Here is a 24080-nt window from a genome sequence, read left to right as displayed (position 1 = left end):
GACTGTGAAAAGGGGTCTTCCTCCGGCGCTAAACGCATCAAATCTAGACCTCCGGACGGCATGACGAAGGAGGAAGTGATTGAGGCTTACCTGCAGATCTACTACCCTCAGTTCAACCCTCCTCGTAATTGAATGCGCAGCGTATACTCTATAAACCCTAATTTTTTTTATGCTACTCTGTTTATGCATGTACTGTGAAATTATTTGTTGAAAACTTGTTTGGTTGGTTGTTGCTGCAGTTGTTTAGCTTACCTAATAATGTATTGCATGACTGTTGGATTATCTGTGACTAGTTAATTTTGTGTGGCTCTCTGTTTTGGGATGCTGGTATTTGATAAAAGTTGATGTTTGTTTGTGTTAAAACTGGTTTGTTTGGACATGTAGGTTGTTTGCTGGTAATATACTGGTTTGGTTTGCATTTGTTGGTTATGTGGTGTTGGAGAAGTTATGTGATTGAGCTGGAGAACTTAGAAATTTGCGTATATGTTTGTTGCATTGGTTGATTGTACAGTTGATTGTTCTACCATGGCTGTAGAATCTGAGTCCCTTGCTGTTTTTGTCAACCTTGACCTAGTTGGCATGGAAGCCATGGAGGTGTTGAATTTTGTCCCCTGTATTCTGCCATTCATGCATTGAGTCCCTTTTTTGTTAATGCGTATCCCTTTTGGTTTTCCATATGATGATGGGACTCATCTGATAGCTACTTGGGTGGTCTGGATGCTCCATAAACCTTGTCACAGCGGTTTTTGTTGAGGTACCAACACTCACTAAAGCTTTGACTGAAAATACACCCATTCTGATGGAAATAATAGGTTTTAAAAAATAAACAAAGATACACTTTTACTTTTAAATGTTTGTTTAATCAAAAGATATGAACTTGACTGATTACATGACTGCAAAATAAATGATCCATTTGTATCTACCAAAAGTACACATAACCTACACATAATCTAACTCAAAAAGTTGTTTGAAAAGGAAAAGGTTATGTGTGGCAGTCAAATTTAAGTCCCCTAATACTATCCTTCCAAAAGTGATGCACATGTATCAGTCTGCATCTACTTTCATGTGCCCTTGATCATCTTCTGTAATTGTGATTGTGTCCAAAAAATGGACTACCTGAGCAATGAGATCCCTGTCAACTTGAAGTAGTTGTGGTAGTAGACCTTGGCTGTCCAAACTTCTCTTCTTCATGTGTGGGGGAGAGAAGTTATTACCACCTTGCTTTTCTAGTATCTTAATCATGCATGATTGAAGTGTGATCCATGTGTACTTGTTCAATGTAGGATCAAATTCTTGAAAAGCTCTAGCAACTTCCTTGATTAAGTCATCTAGATTCCTTGGAAATGATTGATATTGTAATGATTGAATCACACTAAACAAGCATAAATCTAAAACATTTGTTTCTGGTGATTGAGCTGGTTGGAAAATGAATTGAATGTTAAACCCATGTACATGACAAGCTGCTTGAAATTCTTCATCCTTTGGCACCTGATGAGGCCTAGCATTATCCCATTGTATGATGATGTCCTTTGGTAGCTGTTGTGGCCATTTCTCATAGATTGTGGGGATGACATGTGTTAGCAGCATCTTCCTTATGCACTCTTTTGTGACACTTTGGATTGCCTTTGTCTCTAGAGTCCCTGCATCTCTGTTCTTGCTTTTCTTTTTGGCCATTTCATACTTTACAAAAGGAAAAAGACCATATTTCCCATCATGTATCATGTTGTTTTCATCATCAAACAATGGCTTCCCTATCATTCCCATAAACATTGCTTTGATCTTGAACCTCCTTGATTGTTGTGCCCTGTATTGATCATCTTCTGTTGGCAGTAGGTAGAAGGTTATTGTTTCTGGATTAATGTAGAACCATTTCTCATCTAAATGTATCCATTGTTGCAAATCAGTGAATGTTGGGTCCCCTACAGCTGGTACAGGATGTATCAAACTTAAAACCCATTTTAGTCTTGACACTTTGTGCTTCTCTGTCAATGCTGGGTGATTTGTGCTTGTGTGTGTTCTCAGCCTACCTTGCTGCCTAAGCCTATACAATGCTATTTTGGGTATTTTCAGTGCAGCAGCATATCCCCTTTCAGTTGTTCTTTTGCACAATGGTACAGAAGTCAGGAACTCATCTGTGTATTCTTTTGCTTTACGTCCTGTCCTGCCTAATTTTTTTGTATTGACATCAACAACAATACCTTGTGCTAGAGAATGTTTTATTACCTGAAACCATCTTGTTGTTGTATATTTGTGCACTGAATGTTTTCTTGCCAAATTGGCTAAAAAGCCTCTTGGCAGTGAGTCCCCCTCCATGTGCAACATAATCTCATCAACAATTGCTCTGTTCTGTTCTACTGTCATCTCTCTGTTTGCTCTGACATAGTGTTGTAGCTCTTCTTGGTTTGCATCATCATCTGCATCATATCCATCTGCATCATTATCTTCATGTTGTTGGTCTTGTTCCTGATCTGAACCTGACGACCATTGATACTCTTCTTGGATGAATTGTTCTTCGTTCAATTCATCTTCCATGAGCTGCTGTTGTTGAATAAACTCATCCATAAGTTCGTCTATGAACTCTGCCATGAGTCCCTTCCCTTTTTTTATTTTTCAGGATTGCTTTTTGGTGATGAAGTGGCGGCTGGTGGTTTTTGGACGGTCTTCAACGGAGCCTATTCCTGTAATTAATGAAGCTGCATCTACTAACACAACTTCAGGAATTAGGATTTAACTAATCTAGATTTAGATGGTTGTAATTTGATAGGGCTGACTGCATTTTGGATTTACTAAACTAATTTGTGATGTAATCGTACTTGAATTTATCCTCCCCCCTCCCCAATTCCCCTAAAACTGATCTTTTGAAAATGGGGAATTGGAAGGGAAGCCCTGCTTTTACATAGGGCATTTTGTTTGAATTGAATTGGTAAATTTGAATTTTGGGGGAACTTGGTAAAAAATTTGAAATTTGGAGAAAATTTGGGAGGGAAAGAAGGTGGGAAAAAAATTTTCCCACTACTTTCTTTCACTGCCAGGAAATAAGGGTGGGAATTTCCCACTACTTTCACAAAAGTACAATGGGTTACAAAAGTCAAAAAGGGGACCACAACAATTCCCTCCAATTTAATCTCCTAATTACATACCCTTACTTTTTCTAATTCACCCCTTAAAAGTTTTGCCTCGGCCTCTGTAATCAGCCTCAAAGTTGCTAGTAAAGTGGACCGGAGGTAGTATTATGATAGTACTTATTGAGACGAATCCAAAAAGATCATACATGAATATATTTTTCCTTACATATTATTCATAAAAGATGGTCAAAGAAGGGGCGGTGAATAGTGTAAAAGTCAAAGCGGTTCAAGTAATAAAGAACGGAGGAAGTATTAGATTAGCTTGGATTACCCCAATCGGTCTTCTTCAATTCATCAATCACAGTCTCAGTTTAGCCTAATTCGATTACAATGGCTAAATCAAAGACAACATCCGACGACGAATTACCGGATTTACCGAAGGAATTGTGTAGGGAGATCTTATCCAGGCTGCCGGCGAAAACCCTAATGAGATTCAGGTGTGTTTGCAAAACCTGGTGTTCTCTAATTGATTCCTCTGATTTCATTCCTTTTCATCTTCAAATTTACAACAACAATCGCAGTCAAACTTATTTGTTAGCCGCAGATTGGGGTAAGAGATATAGCATTCATAGCAGTGACACACTTAGGAAAATTGACGTGCTTGTCAAAATTCCTGACTATTGCTTTGTCTTAGGTAGTTGTTATGGGTTGATTTTGATTAGATACTTTGGTGTTAATGTTATCCATGACATTGGTTTGTATAATCCCTTTATTGGAAAGTTCTGGTTGATTCCATCTTGGCCTTTTATTTCTATAAAACATAATTTCTTACATTATTGGCTGGGTTTTGTTCCGTCTATGAATGATTATAAGGTGCTTGCTTTAGGGTTTATTAAGTCTACCGAGTATTCAGTTGCGGTTTATTCCCTCAATGACCACCTTTGGAGGATTAATGATAGATTGGATGTCCACATTCCAGGGATTTTAATTTTGTATCTTGGGAATGTTATTTATTTAAAAGGTTCTATGTACTGTTTAGGATTTGATTGGTACAGCTCTGATCCTGCTTCAGGCTTACAGACTCATCTTGCATCATTTGATTTTGATTCCGAGGAATTTGGCTTTGTAGAGTTGCCTGATGCTGCAAAACAAAATAAGGTTAAAATTAATTTTGTACTTGGTGAGTCAATAGCAGTTTTCAGTATGTCATCTGAACATACCTGCATATGGGTTTTGATAGAGGTTGGTGGAGAGAAATCATGGCGGTTGTGGTATAATGGAGATTCAAATTTGTCAGCTCTTCAGTTTTTTAAAAGTAGTACTTTTACAAAGATTTTCCATGTTGAGGAGAATACATTTTTCGTACAGAGAAGTCCTAACTTGTATTCTTATAATTTTAGAAGTCATCTTATACAACATTTGGATATTGATGGGTGTAAATCTCTTGAGACTTTTGTGGAGAGCTTAGTATTGCACAAGGGAAACGAAGGGAAAAATCTTTCCCATGAAACTGATTTTAGTTGACTTAGGGCCTGCTCTCATTGACTGAACTCAGCTGAACTGAACTGAGCTGAGTTGAACTAAACTGAACTGAAATGAATATTTTATAAGAAAAGGAAATTAAGAGCGGAGCTGAACTGAACTGAACTGAGCTGAGCTGAAAAGAACTGAACTGAAAATAAACGTATGAGAACAGACCCTTAATGGCGATTGGAGATGATCTTAATCTGGGGCTAAGTTTAGTATGCTCATATTTTTTTATAGGAAAATTTGCAAATTACAGCCATTTAAAATTTTTTTTGCAAATTGCAGCTCAAAAGTTCGTATAAATTGTAAATTGTAGCCCAATTCAACTTTTACATCGATTTACATGTCGAAAAATCTTCAATTAAGGTTTTAGGGGCCATTTTAATTCTTAAGGGTCCGAATTGAGCTCGAAATTAGCAAAAAAATAACATAAGTGTCTCGTTTTGCGTAACAAAAATATATCGATTTGTGGAAAACTCTAAAAATGAGACACATTATTTTTTTGCTAATTCTGAGCTCAATTCAGTTCCCTAAGGACTAAAATGGCCCTTAAAACCTTAATTGAAGATTTTTCGACATGTAAATCGATAAAAAAAAAAAAAGTTGAATTGGGCTGCAATTTACAATTTATACGAACTTTTGGGCTGCAATTTGCAAAAAAAAAAAATTAAATGGCTGCAATTTGCAAAATATAAACTTGAAATGGCTGCAATTTGCAAATTTTCCTAATTTAAATTTTCATTTTCGGAAAAACGTTTGAATTGTTATTTGGCTACTTATATCTTACAACGCATTGGTTTATTAAATACCTTATTTCGTTGCTTTTGAATTTCACAGATTATCATTTTTTGCCCTGTACTTAGTGTACTAGGCTAGTTGATTATTCACATTTGCTGGATGATGATGCTATTAGAGTATGATACAACCATAGTTGAGAGGGTTGGGTTATGGTTTGATCTCTTTATAAAGAAAATTGATATAATTGCAATCCGCTTAATCATACAAATGTGAAGTTGCATTGACCATCATTTTTGGAATATGAAATTTGCTTATATGATCGGTTATAAAAGCGGTTACTTAAAAGTCCAAACAAAACAGAAACTCTTTCAGACTTTGGATTACATTATTATGGTGTCCAAGAGTCATTTGCTACCCCTATGTTTATATTGTGCATTTTATACTTTTTTTGTCCACAGCAAAACTGTCCTTGAGTTTAACTTAGTACCAAATGAAGCTATAAAGTCTATCTAATTGCCATTGGTGTCAATGAAATAGACATTTTTTTTTTAAACTTGTGGTAGATACTCTGTTTCAGTTTTCCACTTATTCGGCCTCCTGTGTTAATAGGTTTATTTTGTTCTAGAATACTACGAGTACTTTGCACCAGGTAGAGACTAAAAGTTACTAGTTCTCGATTTCTTGTTGCTATTTACTATTTACAGATATTGCATTAGAAGTCAGCATTCCATGGTTAAAATGTTTAGCTTATATTAGGTACTATCTTTTTACTAGTAGAACATGTAGAGATATTATTGTTTCATGTATAGATTTTTATGGCTCATATTAAAATGATGAAACAGTAGATATGTTACTCTATAAAAGTATTACGAGTATTTATTTTTCTTTTGGGGTGAAGTGGGAGAATTATATTACGTTGAAGGTAAAACCGTCAAAGTGTTTTGCTCTATCAGGAGTTATCAGTATCTTGATCCAGTCAATTGGTACATAATATTGGTTTTTCATTTAATAATTTAACTTTATGGCCTACATGATATTGCAAATTTCCTCTTCTTGCTTCCTTTGTAAAGTGTCAGCTTTGATTTGCTATTGTAAAAAAAATGCTAAAGTGTCAGCAAGCTGACCTAATTACTCTGCCTTCCCATGAATATCTGAATCACTTTGTGCTTTAACATTGGTTCTTTGTATTCATACACATTGTCGGACGCCATAGAATCTGTCTTTTGTACTTAAACTACTGCTTATTTGAAGTCTACTGCCATCATCAATCATTCCCAGTTTCTTTATTCGATGCTCTGTCGTTTGTTGTGGTTAGGTTGCTAACATTCATGTTGTGAATCACATACATTTAAAAGCTCTGACAGTGCTTAAATGCTTAATGCTTAGTGAGTCAGTGATGCAATTGTTAGCCATGACTTATTACAGTACATTATTGAAGGGTGTCTTTCTTATTTTGAATTTTGGCTTCTGACTTAGCGCAAATAGAGTTATCAATATTGTCCATGAATTCATGATCTTCTCTTTATAATCAAGTGTTCTACGTAGTACATGTTAATTTGTGAGAACTTTTTTGGTTCATTATTATCCAAGAAGCATTTTTAGTTAATTATAGGAGCAGCCTTGCACCATGGTCGTACGATTTGAGCACTTGTTCAAGATAGGGAATTGGTTATTAGAGAGTGAATCAATCAATAAATCAATCAAAGTCTTAATTCCATAAGTAGGGTTGGCTAACATGAACCAAATTTGATTATTCCGTGTAGTCATCGACATAAATCTTCCTCCTCCATCTCTTACGGTCCAATGCTTCATCCTCATGCAAATCCATATACCTCATATCCTTCCTAACTCCTTCCAACCAAGTCATTTTTGGTCGCCCTCTCCCTCGTTTAAGCCCTCATGGTCCCACTCTTCCACTCTTTTGACCGGTGCACCCTTGGGTCTCCGTCTTACATGCCGAAACCAACGCAGCCGGTTTTCTCTTAGTTTATCTGCAATATCTGCCACACCTACTTTCTTGCGAATAACCTTAATTGATTAATATCTCTAGTTGTATATTTAGGAAAAAATTATGCGGAGTAACAATTAGGATTGGCAAAGTCATACGGTATATATATACAAGTATATAGTGTATATCGTTTTTTATTGTTTTTTTTTTTTTGACAAATTATATCGTATTTAAGATTATACTATATATATATATATACATATTTATCTATTGGAAAATTTTCTAGTTGTAGCCATTTAAAAAAAATTGCAAATTGTTGCCCAAATGTACTAATAAATTGTAAATTATAACCCAATTTAATTTTTTCATCGATTTGCATACTGAAAAATATTCCGTTAAGGTTTTAGGGGTCATTTTAGCCCTTAAGAACCCAAATTAAGCTCGGAATGGCAAAAAAACAAAAAAAAAACAAAAAAAAAAAAAAAAACACAAGTGCCTCGTTTTGCATATAAAAAATGTCTCGATTTGTGTGCAATTATTTTTTGCCGTGAAAATGAGGCCCTTATATTAATTTTATTTTCCAATTTCACTCAACTACTCAAGAGCTAAAATGGCTCCTAAAACCTTAACGGAATATCACGTAAATCGATGAAATGATCGAATTGGATTTCAATTTATTAGTACTTTTGTAGAATTTGTTATATACATCCGGGTGTATCGTACACCCAACTAACTCAAGCTTAGCGTTTGCTCTTCATTTGATGATTAAATAAAAAACAATCATCAAAATGAGAACAAAATACACATGGGTGTACGGTACACCCGGGTGTATATAACAAGATGTCGTACTTTTGGGCTATATAGTTTGCGAATTTTTTAAATGACTGCAATTTGCAAAGTACAAACTTTAAAGGACTGCTATTCACAAATTTTTCTTATCTATTTAAAATAAGATATATGCATGTGTTAAGTATTTATATAGTAACATATACTCCGATTTGGGATATAAGATGCTTTTATTAAGATTCCAAACGGAAAGTAATTTTAGAAACATAGGGAGTACAATCTAGTTTTCTATCTTCTATTTCCTATAAAATCAATCTTATTATCAGAAACAAAAAATAAAAATCTTCTTTTAAAATCACAGCACTATTTAACCATTGAATTGTAATTCTTTATAAAAAAAATAATTTACTCTGTATTTAATTTACTAAGAAAATTTATTTTTCCTTTATTTAATTTATATGAAAAAAAAAAATCTTAACAACCTTTTTTTTTTTTTTTTTTTTTGACAAGAGCTTAACAACCTTTTCTTAAAGATACAAAGAAAAATCCAAAGTGAAAGAGTATTTTTGGTATTTTACAAATTGCACACTAATATTTAATTTTGCTCTTCATCTCCCAACTCGATGTAACATGTTTCCTAAATTTTTTTGGTGTAAGGTCATGTTCACTTCACCTTAAAAAAATAATAAATAGTTTCAGTCCAGTAAAAATAAGTCCAATTTAGCAAAAATAATTTCAATTCAGTAAAAATAATTTCAGTTCAGTAAAATTCAGTAAATGTAAAAGAGAAATATAATAGAGATTCAGTAAAAATGATTTCAATGCAGCAAAAATATTTTCAATTCAGTAAAAATAATTTAAGTTTAGTAAAAAAATTAAGTTCAGCAAAAATAATTTCAGTTCATTAAAAATAATTTCAGTTCAGAAAAAAAAGTGAAGTGAACGGGCCTAAATTGTTTTATTTATTTATTTTATTAAAAATATATCCAGTTATTTTTGGTAGGGAAGAAAAGTTTTAGGTAACCCTAAGGGCCTGTTCATATTTACTGAACTGAGCTGAACTGAACTGAACTGAACTGATTGGAGCTGAACTGAACTGAACTGAACTGATTGGAACTGAACTGAACTGAACTGAACTGAATTGAGCTGAAATGAATATTTTATGTGAGAGGGAAATTAAGAGCTGAACTGAACTGAACTGAACTGATTGGAACTGAACTGAACTGAACTGAACTGAACTGATTGGAGCTGAACTGAACTGAAATTAAGTAAATATGAACAGGCCCTAAATTGTGTGGAAGCTTAATGAAAAGTCAATTTTAGGTTATAGATCTTTACTGCTACATACATTTTGCCAAATTTTCATTGTGAGTAAGGGTGATTGATGGATTTATCAGAGCCTAAGTACTTGCCATGGGATTTAATAATGGCGATATTGGCGATGCTGCCGGCGAAAACCCTTCTTAGATTCAGATGTGTTTGTAAAGCTTGGAGATCTATGATCGATTCGTCAGATTTCATCAATATGCATCTTAAAGTTTACAATACTAATAAAAATCTTATATTAATGCATGAGGCCTATGCAAAGAGATCAAGAGAAACTTATTATGAGGGTACAATACATTGTATTAGTGGTATTACTGGTATAGGTTCATTAATTAAAACTGCTCAATTATATGAAAGATTTATTAATTACTCTCTGCATAATTGTTGTAATGGGTTAATATTGATGAAGCCAGAGTACCCGTCCTACCCTTTCCGCCCTCAAAGTCCCTTGAGACTGTGGAACCCGTCTATTAGGAAATCTTTGATTCTTCCCCCTTGCCCTTTGGAGTTGCACAACGCAAGATATGTTCTTGGATATGCTCCTTCTTGTAATGGCTATAAAGTGGTTGCTTTTGAACTAGGATTTAAATCAATAAAGGATGTAGTAGAAGTACCCATTGCTGTATATTCGCTCAACGATCATAGTTGGAAGATGAAAACTAAATCTGGGTTTTTTTGTTGAAATATCATGTTTTTATACGATGGAAGAACGAAGTGTTTTCTGTCAAGGGGCTGTATATTGGGTTGGATTTTATTATACATCTGAAGCTCTCTATCGATTTGACTTCGATACTGAGAAACTTAAGATTTTGGAAATTCCGGATTCCCTTTGGAATAATAGGAGTTATGTTTTCCTCCTCGGTGACTCGATAGCAGTTTGCAGATTGTCTTTGCAAAGTAGTCGCATATGGATACTGGAAAAGGATGGTGCAAACGAGTCGTGGCGACTTTGGTTTTCCGGAGATGGATATGACGAGGATTATTGGCATTGCTCTCAGATTCATTATGTTAACAACAAAACTGTACTTATGGTGGGTCGCCATCAGAGCATCAGCTCTTATAATTTCGCGAATAATCAAAGACAATACTTAAGTAATTCTCTTCCGGGTTATTGTCAATATTTGGATACGTATGTGGAGAGCTTGGTGATGAGCAGAGTATCTAAAAGGCAGACTTTCACACCCCTTCCACAAAGAGAAACTGATGAACCAAGAGTTGATGATAAATATTTAATCGGTCCGAAGAGGAGGAGAAATGAAGGCTTCAGGAAATGATTTTAATTTAACATACAACTATACAAGTCCAAACGTAGATTCACATTGTTTGCATTGTATGACAATATGTCTTTATTGAGTTTTTAAACTATTTTTGCTCCTTATTTATATGATAATAATCTTGATTGTAATTGCAAATCATCTATCTTTGCAGTACGGTTTGGTATGGGTTACTGTAGATCTATTATTTTATTCTATGTTGTAGCGCGCGGTTGCTATTTATCAACGTCCTTCAGTTTGTCTATATGCTAATTCATGATAAATAATGTGTATAAATCACAAATTAATGTTAGATTAATGTTGTATCGGTGCTTTTTTCTTATTACTAGGTGTTTTTCTTTTAAGGTCATCTGTGTTGTTTGATTGAGAAATTAGAAGTTAAAATATTTGTTTGAATGTGTTCTCAAAATCATTCTAAATATTACTCCGTAATTACTAATATAGTCACAATGGTCGTACTTGGACCGTCTAGTTGTTGGAATCCTGATTTTGGGTCACACCCGTAGCAAGTCATCATATACTCTCATAAGTTGAATTTAAAATGAGAAGACATTTTTACTTTAAGTTCAATATTTTGTACATGGATAACTGATAGTAAGAATAAATGGGCTACTCGATCACTCCAAGATAAACTAACCAGAAAGAACTAATAATTAGATGATATGAGTTGATTGAAAATAGCTGCAGGCTGCAGCATGAGAGCTGAGAAACATATGTACTTGTTCAGTACAAATTGAACTAAAATCAATCAGGTTTCCCTAGTCCAGTCTATATTAGGGTGCAAACACGCAATTACACCAGATAAAATCTGGTTGCAAAAACATATAAATCAATGGAAAGAAAACAGTGCCTAATACTACATGAATTAAATAGCAAAGTAAGTTGGATACTTGATTTATGCAAAATGAAAATGTCTATGCCAGCTGAAAATAACCAAGACAGCAGATGACCATTACAACTAGCTGAGCAATAATGACTACTAAAGGTTAGATCATATATTATTGTATTAAACGAAATTTTCTGTAAACAAGTCTGCTGTGATTGCTAAAATAATGGCATGTGGTTGATTCAAAAACAGAATGAAGGGATTGGAGCACACCTACTCACTTGAAATTTTTTTTTTGGGACTGGACAGCAATCGATCACAAGTTTCTCAAGGGAAGATTTCACGTCTTAAACTAGTTGAAATTGGTTTAAAAGCTACAAAATTATAGAAATTAGGAACACATTTATTTGTACGTTTTTTTTTTAATTGCAAAAATTGAAAGCTCGATGTAAAGCCAATAATGTGTAATTAAATCTATCTCGATCTTGCAATTTTTCTTGAATAACTTATTTGCATGATCTTGAATTTTACTGTGTTTTATATGATTTCATTTTTTACTCCTTTTTTTTTTTTTTAATTCCTTGCTTTTAATAGAGTTGTAAAAATATTAAACAATATTTAACACTAAGAAAAAATAAAATAAAAAGTGAGTAATAAATATAAAAATAATATGATACATGCTTACTTCGATATGAATAAAGGTTAATTATTGTTGTTTACTACTCCCTCCGTTTCATAGTGTTAGTCGCTTCGAGCGTTTCAAAAAGATCTACCCATATTGAATATATTTCATTTATAACTTGATTTTTTTGGAATTAATTGGTTGTGGATTGATGACATGACTCTAACTAAGGAAATCTTTACCTTAAATTATGCAATTATGACTTGCGCTTTCCTAATAAAAAATCAAAAAGTTAAATAAGTTAAACTAATTATGAATTATGTTGTACTTTAATGTTAGATTCCAAATATATTTCTTTTCTTATTTTAGATGATTGATTCCATATGGGACTAATATTATGAAACGAAGGGAGTAATTTTTATACTTCATACTAATCTGCCAATTAATATTTATACCAATTTGTCACATTTTGCTAATTTTAATATCAATATGTCGTTGTATTGTACTCCATCTATCCCTTTACTTTTACCCCATTTGACTTTGTACGGTCTTTAAAACACGTGTTAAAATGTTTATATCTCCATTTTCAACGCATAAAAATTATAAAAAGTTGACATTAATTAAATTTACAATGAAATGAATCAAACAAGATTGCACCTGACTATATTTCCTTTTGTTGAACATGAAAATTTATGGTCAAAGTTGGTAAAGTTTAACCCATATTTTGACAATGAGGCGAAAAAATAGAGACGAAAGGATTAGCTAATTGGCCGTTTGCTTTGGGAAGTAAACCAAACTTTGGGTCAATTAGTAACTTATAGACTCAAATAGTCAAATGAATAGATGAAACTGCCCCCAAAAGATAACGGATAGAAAAAATTTCCCCCTTTTATACCAAAGAGTACCAACTCTGCAATTCACTCTCAGATCATCATCTCTTTTGCTTAATTATGAGTTCAATTGCCGAAATGAGTCGTATGGAGAGGGAACTCTCACGGGTCGACAGATTGCCGGAGGACATCCATTTGCCGCCGGAATTATTGTTGGAGATCTTGGCATGGCTACCTTCAAAAACCCTTTTGAAATTCAGGTCTGTTTGTAGAACTTGGTGTTCTTTCATTGATTCCTCAAAATTCATTCCTTTGCATCTTAATTGTTACAATTACAATTATTCCCAAAAAAATACTGATCATCTGATAGCGATTCAAAGAATTGTAGACGTTGGATGTTTTTTCACAATTCGTAGTAGTGACACATTGAATAAGGTTGCAGATCTTGCTGAATTGCCTGAACCATATTCAATTTCTGGAAATTGTAATGGGTTGATTTTGTTGAAATACGGTGCGAATGCGGTTCGATTGTGGAACCCTTCTATAAGAAAATCATTGTTTCTTCCCGATTGTCCTATTAAGCTTCGTTGGAGTAGAATTCGTCGTTGTTGTGTAACTTATACTTTAGGATTTTCCCCTTCTAGTAATGATTATAAGGTGCTTGCTGTTAAGACTAATATTCCTAGGTTTAGTGATGATAAGGCCTATATTGCTGTGTACTCACTCGCTGATCACCTTTGGAGGGTTAAACCGAATCCGGTGAGTGAGTCGAAGTGGGCTATATCATGGTTAAGCCCTGAAGGAGGGTTAGTTTGTTGTGGAGGAGTTGTATATTGGGTTGATAATGATTTGCACAGAAAACCCGGAGCTTATATGAAGCTCTACTTGTATGACTTTGATGTCGAAGAATTTAGTGTTATGCAACTGCCTGATGCTGTGAAAGAAAGCACTCATAGGCTTATTTTTGCCCATGGTGAGTCCTTAGCAGTTTTTATGATGTCCTCTGAGAGTATCTGCATATGGGTTTTGAAAAAGGATGGTGGAGAGAATCCATGGAGGCTATGGTTTAAGGGAGAGCTGCATTTAAATGCTTCCAAGTTGTTTGAATGTTCAAATGTTGTCTATGGTAAAAATAGCAATACGTTTTTGTTGAACAACAATCTTGCTACGATGTCCTATGACATTGCAAGCAACCAAATACGAACTCTGAAAATAAAAGATATGATGAATTTCCGGAATTCTTTCCAGACTTATGTAGAAAGCTTGGTTTTGCACAAAGGTTTTGGTGAGACTATCACATCATTCCTATGAAATTGATGGAGGGTTGATAATGGCTGATTCTGGAAGGTCACAGGTAATGCTTGCTCTTAATCGTGTGATTTTTCCCACTTACATCTTCTAAAATATGTCAAATACACATTATGATATATTAATTGTTTCTTGTCATACTTTAAAATGCATTGTTCAGGAAGACTTGCTTTTGTTGTTTTATATAGATATTTCTTGAACTTGTCTTTATATAGGATCATATAACTAATCTTTTATCACATTTACCTGATGATGGTGTAGTTAAATGTGTAAACTAAATAAAGAAAAAAGGTTAATAAGTGGAAATTTCTTCAAGCATACTATTAATCATCATTGAATGAAGTTGTATTCCCTTTACCTTTAAACACAAAACAATTTCTAATCCATCACCAAAGTTGAACAAATGAATAATTACTCCCTCTATAATGTGGTCTATCCTATATGCCCTTCCAAAATCTACTCATCCTCTCCAAGTAAGTAGTTAAGTTAATTTTGTCAATGAAAAAAATAAATCGAAATCAATTAAATAAAGAAATTATTTGGAATAGGATTATCTTTGTAAGAAACTGCTTTATAAAGTTGATATTTTGTGAAAATTACCTAATAAAAACATGTTGTAGTTAACTGCCATTTTAAACCCAAAATATTGTAAGTTGCTACCCGGCCCTTTGCCGGATATCCCTTGTTGACCTTCTTTTTTGGCGTTAAGCTACCCACGTGACTTAAAATTACTTTTTTTTTTTTTTTTTTTTGTTTATTTATAGTGTTGGCAGGGCTAATGATGTGACATAGGGTAAAATGGTAATTAGTTTTGTCATCATTTGTCTATCCCTGTCTTGAAAATAAGGTTGGTGACTTGGTGTTAGCATTCTCAATGTAAATATGATCCAAATTACTAGAAATTGAACGTGGGAGGTTTGTGCTGTAAAATCAATACCAAAGTCTGAGTCAATAAGAATAATGCTAGTGAGATGTTAAGTATGATACAAGTAAGAAGTTTGCTTTAGCACATTCCTGAGGCAGTGTTGGATGCTCACCTATAAGTGAAGCATCAGTCTTGACCGTGGAGTCTTGATCACCCATCTAGCAAATAGTGCTTTGGAGTATTATGAGTGAATGAAAACCCCTGGTGTATCTTAGATACACAGGTTCTATATAAGATCTTAATTATTTGCGGATTTAGTCTTAAGCTTTGACTCTCTGTTGAAGGCTTTCAAGTTCTAAATATGATTATCTCCATACCAAAATGAGAAACGTGAAAATAGCAACACTTCACCACCATAAGCAGATCCCAAATATTTTCATAATAGTCTAGTAGTCACAACAAGTAACTGGAAGAGGAAGCTTGATGAATACTTTTTGGGAGACATGTAAATCCATGAAGTTTTGGAGGGAGGTATGTCAGGGTTGCCACTGAAAGATTCTAGTGTTTGTGTGTAAAACACGAATTTCTCTAGACTGTAATTGATTTCTTAGTTACATTTCTGTGCATTAAAACTTAACGAAAACACATCTGCTGGCCATTGAATGTTTAAGCTGTGCATATGAAAGCTGCTCATATTCTGAATAGTCTATAATTCATATTTTCATACTTTTTTTGTTGGCACTCTTTTGTACTGATGCCTATAAAGAAGCCCACCCGAGACTCTGAGAGGATGAGACAAGTGTAGAACCCCTGCATGGTAAAGTCCTTGCTGCTTCCTCATTGTCTTTTTCATTCACTGTTCTTCTTCCTTGTGATTCATTAATAGTTTTCATTGTGTCTTCTTAAGGAGGATGGAGAGGATCAATGGGGCTATGTCTATGTCGAGATTCTAGGTGATTGCTAGTTTCTACCATACACTTTTTTTCCCCCTGAAGCTTACAATAGAGTGGAGTCATTTGGGGAAACAGAAATCTTTAGTAGATCTCATTTCTTACTTGTGTGGATAGATTGGTGTTGTATAAAGTATCTGAAGGGTAGACTTTGACATACTTCCCAGAAAACTAAATGAATATTAGACCTAAAACTTATAAGAAATGCAGATGCACTTAACTAGGTACCTCTTGCACTTCTCATTTTATAGCTTACCCTGCTGTAATTACACTTGCTTTAATGTTTAGCTATTCATGACATGCATCACTCAAGGAAACTTAATGTTGTTTTTCCTTCGGATTACATTACATTTCTGTCTCATACAATAAATTCTGACTCAAGTTATGTTCCATGTATTGTTTTGCACATCCTCTAAATCGGGATTCAACACTTTTTCATTTTCTAATCTGTTGGGTTTTACACTTCTACGATTTAAATTATGCACTGAATGAAAATTTCTTTGGAATTTGTGATTTCTTCCCTATTTATTTATGAGATACAGTTAAGGGGAATGTGATTTGTAAGGCACAAATACACTATATATATGTATACATTCTTCTTTGTTCGACTTGATTTGTTGGTTTTCTCTAGTAAAATTTTTAGGTATAATGAATGCTACTCTTATACTAGATATGGTTGCAAATCTGTATTTTCCTGGTGAGAAGGGTTTCCGAATGTTTTCTTTTTCTTACCTATATAAAAAAATATTGCAAATCTGCATGATTATTAGCCTTGTATAGTTGTTTGTTCAAGTGCTAATGTTATTGGTATAAGGATGAAGCTTTGTAATAATTATGGAGCTTATGGCTTGCTATCAGATTTTCTTTGTTACTTTTGTCATTTAATATTTGCATTTAAACCAATTTAATTGTCAGACTTTTTTATTTTTTTTTGAACAAATTGTCATAACCTTATAGTGGGGAGGGACACTATAAAATTTGATACTGACTGGATTATTTGCTCTTTACAGAGATGCATACTAGTAGCGCCCGCTGGCTGAAGTTGCTAAATGCTCAGTTTAATTTTTTCTGTTGCTACTGCAGACCATGGTGTAATTTACTGGTGCGTGTTTAAGCTCACATGTAAGATCTTGAATGTATGCATAAAACTCATATGTAAGACTGTCATACTTGGCTGATAAATGTATGGCCTGTACCAGTTCAGTCCAAGTACATGCAACTATGCTAGACTGTTTATTAGTAAGTGCAAAACATTTGTCGTTAATGTACTTGTGTTAATGTAATTTATAAGTACACTTCAAATTATATTGGTTCAATATGTTTTGAGATCATTAACCCCAAAGAAAGGGAACTGATGTGGGAGCATTAGACTTGGTTGATGTGGAAAAAATGTCATAAAGAGTCAGTTTCATGGATGATTCTGAAGCTTTTGTAAAAGGATTCTTGGTTGGTCAACTCTTGAGTTTGACTATCCTATGTCTTGAGTAATTTCCCCAGTAATGCTTGGAGAGTTAGAGGTCTTTGGTCAAGTTTTGGTGATTTAGGGACAAAGTTGTCAAATGTGCGACCACTTGGAGAAGAAAGTTGTGTTTAAGAGTTTTCCATGCATAACCTATAACTTAATAACCTATAATAAGCTAGAATTGTAGATTACTAAATTTACCTTAGCACAGTCGTGTCGTAGCAAAAAATTACTGTCGGCCGTGCACATCTAGTTGTGCAAGAGGGTTTGTGTCTCTTTGTATTCTAGATTTATTTAGGGGTTTTAAAAGCAGTAGTCAGTAGTCACCCTATTAAGGTGATTATTCTTTCCTATTTACTTGACCTATAGCCTTTTGACACTCAATTTAAGGAAGAGATTAAAGAAGATAAATATAAGCTAAATAAAAAAAAAATTAATGTCATGAAACCCCAATTTATCCCTTTTATTGGTGGTTTTATTTTATTGTATTAAAAATATCGTTTGTTTTCTTTAATTAACTCCTTAAATTGTGTGTCATGGGACTATAGGTCAAATAAATTGAGATGGAGGAAGTATATGAAATATAAAGGTTCCTAAATTTTTGGCGAGCCTTGTAAATTATTTTGTTTATTCATATACTCCGTATCTATTTAATTAAAGATATATCCATTTATTTTTTTGGTAAGGAAGAAGAGTTTTAGGTAACCATATATTATGGGAAGCCTAATAAAAAGTCGATTATATTTTTTTGGCAAGCCTGTAATTTGTGTGGAAGTTTAGTATATAATAATAATAATAATAATAATAATAAATAAATAAATAAATAAAAAGTCAATGTTAAAAGATTGAGTACAATTGCTTATAGTTATTTGCAAATATTGAGTATTTATATCTTTTTTAAACGAGCGAGGCTATAAGATTGCCAAGGTTATAGAGCTTTATTGCTACAAAAAATTTGCTAAATTTTCATTGTGAGTGAGGGTGATTGATGGATTTATCAGAGCACAATTACTTGCCATGGGATCTAATAAGAGCGATATTGGCGATGCTGCCGGCGAAAACCCTTCTTAGATTCAGATGTGTTTGTAAAGCTTGGAGATCTATGATCGATTCGTCAGATTTCATCAATATGCATCTTAAAGTTTACAATACTAATAAAAATCATATATTAGTGCAAGAGACTTGTATTGGCAAACGATCAAGAACTTATACAATATATTGTACTAGTGGTATAGGCCCCTTAAATGAAAGTGCTCAATTATATGAAACTTGTATATTTTACTCTCTCTATGGTTGTTGTAATGGGTTGATGTTGGTGAGACCGCTGTACCTGTCCTACCCGTGCCCTCGAACTCCCTTGAGACTGTGGAATCCGTCTATTAGGAAGTCTTTGATTCTTCCTCTTTGCCCTTGGGTCTCCGCAAGATTTGCTCTTGGATATGCTCCTTCTTGTAATGATTATAAAGTGGTCGCTTTTATAATAAAAAGTTATTCAAAGGCACTATTAGAAGTACCCATTGCTGTATATTCGCTCAACGACCATAGTTGGAAGACAAAAACTGATTCCGGGATCGTTGTCGCAAGCTCATGTTTTGATAATATGCAAAGAAGGGGTGTTTTCTATCAAGGGGCTTTATACTGGGTTGGAGTTAATTATTCATCTGAAGTTCTTTTTCGATTTGACTTTGATACTGTGGAACTTACCTTCTTGGAAATTCCGGATTCTCGGATTAAACTCATTAACGGTAGGAGCTATGCTTTCCTCCTCGGTGACTCAATAGCAGTTTGCAGTTTATCTTCGCAAAGTACTCCCACTCGTATATGGATACTGGAAAAGGATGGTGCAAAGGAGGCATTGAGGCTTTGGCTTTCCGTGGATGGAAGCAAGAGTTGTTCTGAGATTTCTCCTACAAGGATTCTTTATGTTTACAACAAAAACGTACTTTTGATGGATCACTCAGTGAGCATGATATCTTATAATTTCACGAATCATCAAATACATAACTTAAGGAATTCTTCACAAGGTTATTGCGTATATTTTGATACGTATGTGGAGAGCTTGGTGATGAGGAAAGGATCGAAGGGCAGACTTTGACATCCTTTCCACAAAAAGAATCGGATGAATCAAGAAATGATTTTAATTTAACCGATCCACAAAGAAGGAGAATAGTGTGAATCGGTAATTTTTTTGGGTGTTAGTGGGCCGACTCAACCAAAAGCTTAAGATGATGGATGAGGCCCGAGAATATGTTTTTATACTCTATCATTGGGTTTAACAAGTCCAAACATATATTCACATGGTCTATATAGCTAGCTAATTTATCATTTTTTATTAGTGTAGTTTAACGAAGCTACATTCATTTGAGTTTAAATTTTTTTTCACTGTGTGACAGTATGTACTCCGTATGTCTTTATTGAGTTATATTTAAACTATTGTTGCTCCTATTTTGTGTGCAATATGCCTATATAGGAACTGTGAAGTTGCTCGACCTTGGTTCTTATTGCAAATTATCTATCTTTGCAGTATTGTACGTTGTAGGAGTTGCTATTTATTCTTCAGCTTGGCTACGAACATGCTACGCTAATTGATGGTAAGTTATTGCTTAGATCACTACTTAATGGCACTGCCTTTTCAATTAAGATCGATATAGATATGCATTTTATAGAGTACCATTTTTAAGTGAAATGTGAAGAGGTTTTAAAAAAGTTAGAATTGTTGCTTTCTCATTAGGTGAGAATATATACAAAATACAAGAGCATAAATAGTAAATAGCCTAGATATAAGGAAACTATCTAGATAAAAATATGCACAAGATAATCTAGCTACTTAACAATCTTTTTTTTTTTTTTTTTATTGAGAAATAAGAAATCAAACCATTTCTTTAAATGTGTTCTCAAAACCATTCTAGTAAAAACTTTCACTACTTTTTAAACAAATTACCAACATAAACTGGGACCGTCTAGTAATTGAAATCCTGATATATATTGGGTCACACCTGTAGTTATGATTCAATTCGATTGAAATTAATAAGGACTTGTTTGGCATTGTTTTTTGTTTTCAGTTTCCAGTTTTTTTGAAAACAAAAAACCAAAAACAGGAAACAAGAAAAAGGTGTTTCCACTTTTTTGTTGTCAGTTTTCATAATTATCATGGTTTTAATAAGTTTGACTAATTTTTTATTCGTTATGTCACATATATCATATGATTTTAAAAAACAAAAAACCAAAAAACAGAAAACCACAGTGATGCCAAACGAACCCTAAGTTTTTGGTTTTTCAACAATAGCAGTAAATAATTGTTTTTTATTTGGGGGTGTTATGGTGCGTTTTATTCACCGATTTTTACTAATCTAAACTTATCTTAAATAATCTGATCTTATCTGAACTTATTAGCCTTTATTAAAACTTATTTTAGTAATAAAATAAACTTAGGTAGCCCTGATTAACCAAAGGTGAACTGGACAGGACCTATATGTGTGACTGTGTTATTTGATTGAGAAATAAGAAATTAACTATTTGTTTAAATGTGTTCTCAAAACCATTCTAATTACCAACATAGCTCGCAATGGTCCTACTTGGACCGTCTAGTAATTGAAATCCTGATAAATATTGGGTCACACCTGTAGTTATGATTCAATTCGATTGAAATTAATAAGTTTTTGGTTTTTCAATAATAGCAGTAAATAATTTTGATTGCATATTACTACAATTTTATAAAGTTTGTACAACTTAAATTTTGATCTATAAACACAAGCTTTAGCCGAAATTACATTCAAATTCAGTAGGTGTCTAACCATGGAATTTAGAGCTTTCTCCTACTACTTAGAAACCAATTAAGAATAAATGCAGACATAAGATAACTTCAGACTCAAGCTAATTAATCTTATATATACCATAAGAGGTTCAATCACACTAGCTGTATAACACCCTGCCTAACAAGATCGTCGTAGGTCTTCTTGTTGTAAACGTTACCCTCGGCATCTTCATATTCCTCAACATCAGGCTGCCATAAGAAAGACTCTTGCCTTTGTTGAATTTGCTGCCACAGCTCCTTGGCATCATCGATTCGAGTGATCTCATGAAAGCTCTTGGTGTTAGGGATACCCAAGCAATGCATACCATGCTGGTGACGCGCTTCATTGAAGTGCTTTTCAAAGGCCCTTCGGCCCTTGTAAGTGTAGTTCCCACATATTTCGCACTTGAATTCTTGGTGAAGACCGTAAAGCTTGTATAACCAGTACGGTATAGGCTTCCCATCCGAACCTATTGGCAATTTGAGCGGATTATTTTTGTTTCTTTTGTCGTCCTCTTCTCCATCGCTTTCTATGTCGAGTGCAACTATCTCATTATCAGCTTCACGATCACGAACGAGCTCATCATAACTCATCCCCTGCCTGTTCTTAACGCGTTCCTTAGTCCGCTCAAGAGTCTCTTTCAGAATTTCACACAAGTTCTTCACTTTTGCTTCAATGAGAGCAATTTCCTTACAACAATCAAGTTCATCATCGCCTTTTTCCTTCTTTAAGTGCTTTCGATCCATCCTTTCGAGGGGGGTATTCTTCGCAAGGAGAAGCCTCTCCGCCCTTTGGTGCATAGTACCCCCTGACTTAAGCCCCAAGGCGTTTAACGCCTCGTTAAGTTTCATCGATCCTAACTCAATTAGACTCTCGACAGTGCTATATTCATCGAGCCACTTGTTCACATCATCGATACTCGTTGTCCTAGGCCGTTTTTTCCCTCTATCAACCGTCCAACTCTCCTCAAATTCAGACTCAAGATTCTTGAAAATCCTGTCCAAGAACATCAAAGGCTTTGCTCGTTCCAAGAACGAAATCAAGTAATTAAGAACACCCTCGATGTACTCCTTGTAGTGTCGAGTAGCCTTGTATTTTGCAGTAATCAAATCAATCGCAGGAAATTTATCAATAAAATCAGCATAGGAAGTAAAACACAAACCAAATTTAGAATTGATACACATGTTATAAATTTCATTCAAATCTAAATACCTCCCGAATCCCTCTTCGCAACTGAAGGAAATATTTGGGATTTGTAACTCAGCTAGCATCTTCTCGTAATGCTCTCCATCACGAACAACCTTGGAAGGCAGCTCGGGGTTTCGTCAGCTAGCCTCTCGTATCGTGTTTAGCATCTCATTGAACACCTTAAACACCATGTTTTTGCTCTCCATGTAAAACGTACTCTCTACAAATTAAAGAAGGAATTAAGTGGTTAGCGTTTGTAAATTGCAATTAAATTATTGTATTTATAATACACATGACTATAACAAGCATAAAACAGGAAGGTTAAGATACTTTACATAGATACTCCGTTTATCTTAATGCTATTTTAATCCTTATTTTATTTTATTTCATTTTTATCTCATTTCCTGATAAAATTTTGGAAATTTTTTCCATGGATGACTTTATTAAACTTGAGGAGAAAACGTGTTCCAACTATTACATACAAGTGCAAAGACTTGGGAAATAAGTAAAATTAAAAAAATTCATTTTACTAACAATACAAGACTAGGAAACAAGATAACAAGTGATGAGAGCATAAAAACCACAAACGCCACCTTCCACGGTAAGTAGAAAAAGGTAGGAAAGCCTTAGAGTGTTTAATTAGTGATGAGTTTGATTGTATTTTTGATACGAGTATGTAATTTCTAATAGATACATAAATGTTACAAGTACAGATCAGGTAAGGTTGAGTTTGTATTGATTTCAATTAGTGTTTACAAGAGTAATCTCTCACTAATTTCAAGAACAAGGAGAATGTTTGTATTGATTTTAATTAGTGTTTACAAGAGTAATCTCTCACTAATTTCCACTCTAAAGCACAAGGATTTCAAGAACAAGAACCCTAGCTCTAATTGTGTTTCACTCAAGTTGGGGATAATGAACAATATAACCCTTAATAGATAATTATACCCTTGATAGATTTGGACAGGGCATCAAGTAGGCACGGATGTGCCAAATATGGCACGGACATGCTAGCTTAGATAAATCATTCCAATAGCTACCACTCGTCTAGAACTGCAATTGCACGGACGTGCATCCCCTGTTCGGGTCAGCACAGATAGCTCGTAGTAAAACAGCTATAACTTCCTCGTTTCTCATTGGAATTAAGTTTATGATCTATCGTTGGAAAGCTCTTGAAACAAGGTTTCACCTGCAACTTGAATCATCTCAAAACTCTAAGTAGTTTGAGAGATATGCCCATTTGAAGTTGACCCATCCAAAGCTGCTGGCTTAGCACAAGTAATTCATCCCCTTAGCTTATATGCCAAGCCTCGATTGATTCTCGAGTCATATTCCAACAATCAAGAATATGAATATTTGCATAAAAAAAATCAAGAATAGGAATATTTGCATAAAAAAAATCAAGAATAGGAATATTAGATCTTTTATCCTCCATTATTAACAACTCCCTATAATCATATTGTACAAATAAATCCAACGGAACTCCAAATTAGGAATCAAAGGAATGAATATGGAAGAAAGGGTTGGGATATAAACTTTTAAGGCTTTTTTTTTTTTTTAAGTAATCGATT

At 34.1% G+C, this 24080-nt stretch overlaps 5 protein-coding genes and 1 pseudogene across 5 annotated transcripts; 4 read left to right on the top strand and 2 right to left on the bottom strand.

Moving 5' to 3' along the window:
- Nucleotides 1–1044: 1044 nt before the first annotated feature.
- LOC145566151 (uncharacterized) lies at nucleotides 1045–2586 on the bottom strand. The gene has a single exon (XM_081625673.1). It carries the CDS (start codon nucleotides 2584–2586, stop codon nucleotides 1045–1047), a length of 1542 nt encoding a protein of 513 aa, XP_081481799.1.
- Nucleotides 2587–3455: 869 nt separating this feature from the next.
- Nucleotides 3456–4589, top strand: LOC145566150 (putative F-box protein At3g24700). Its single transcript, XM_081625672.1, has one exon. The coding sequence runs from the start codon at nucleotides 3456–3458 to the stop codon at nucleotides 4587–4589; it is 1134 nt and encodes a 377-aa protein (XP_081481798.1).
- Nucleotides 4590–9490: 4901 nt separating this feature from the next.
- On the top strand, nucleotides 9491–10072 carry LOC145566149 (F-box/kelch-repeat protein At3g23880-like). The gene has a single exon (XM_081625671.1). It carries the CDS (start codon nucleotides 9491–9493, stop codon nucleotides 10070–10072), a length of 582 nt encoding a protein of 193 aa, XP_081481797.1.
- Nucleotides 10073–13080: 3008 nt separating this feature from the next.
- LOC145566148 (F-box protein CPR1-like) lies at nucleotides 13081–14253 on the top strand. The gene has a single exon (XM_081625670.1). The coding sequence runs from the start codon at nucleotides 13081–13083 to the stop codon at nucleotides 14251–14253; it is 1173 nt and encodes a 390-aa protein (XP_081481796.1).
- A 4262-nt stretch (nucleotides 14254–18515) lies between these two features.
- LOC145566146 (F-box/kelch-repeat protein At3g23880-like) lies at nucleotides 18516–19622 on the top strand. The gene has a single exon (XM_081625669.1). It carries the CDS (start codon nucleotides 18516–18518, stop codon nucleotides 19620–19622), a length of 1107 nt encoding a protein of 368 aa, XP_081481795.1.
- Nucleotides 19623–21434: 1812 nt separating this feature from the next.
- Nucleotides 21435–22592, bottom strand: LOC145566145 (splicing factor SF3a60 homolog pseudogene; annotated as a pseudogene).
- Between the last annotated feature and the right edge of the window lie 1488 nt (nucleotides 22593–24080).

Source organism: Chenopodium album, chromosome 11 (assembly GCF_948465745.1).
Source record: "Chenopodium album chromosome 11, dcCheAlbu1.1, whole genome shotgun sequence".
NCBI lineage: Eukaryota > Viridiplantae > Streptophyta > Magnoliopsida > Caryophyllales > Amaranthaceae > Chenopodium > Chenopodium album.
The sequence above is the reverse complement of the archived record's forward strand: the minus strand, read 5'-3'. Positions and strand labels throughout refer to the sequence as shown.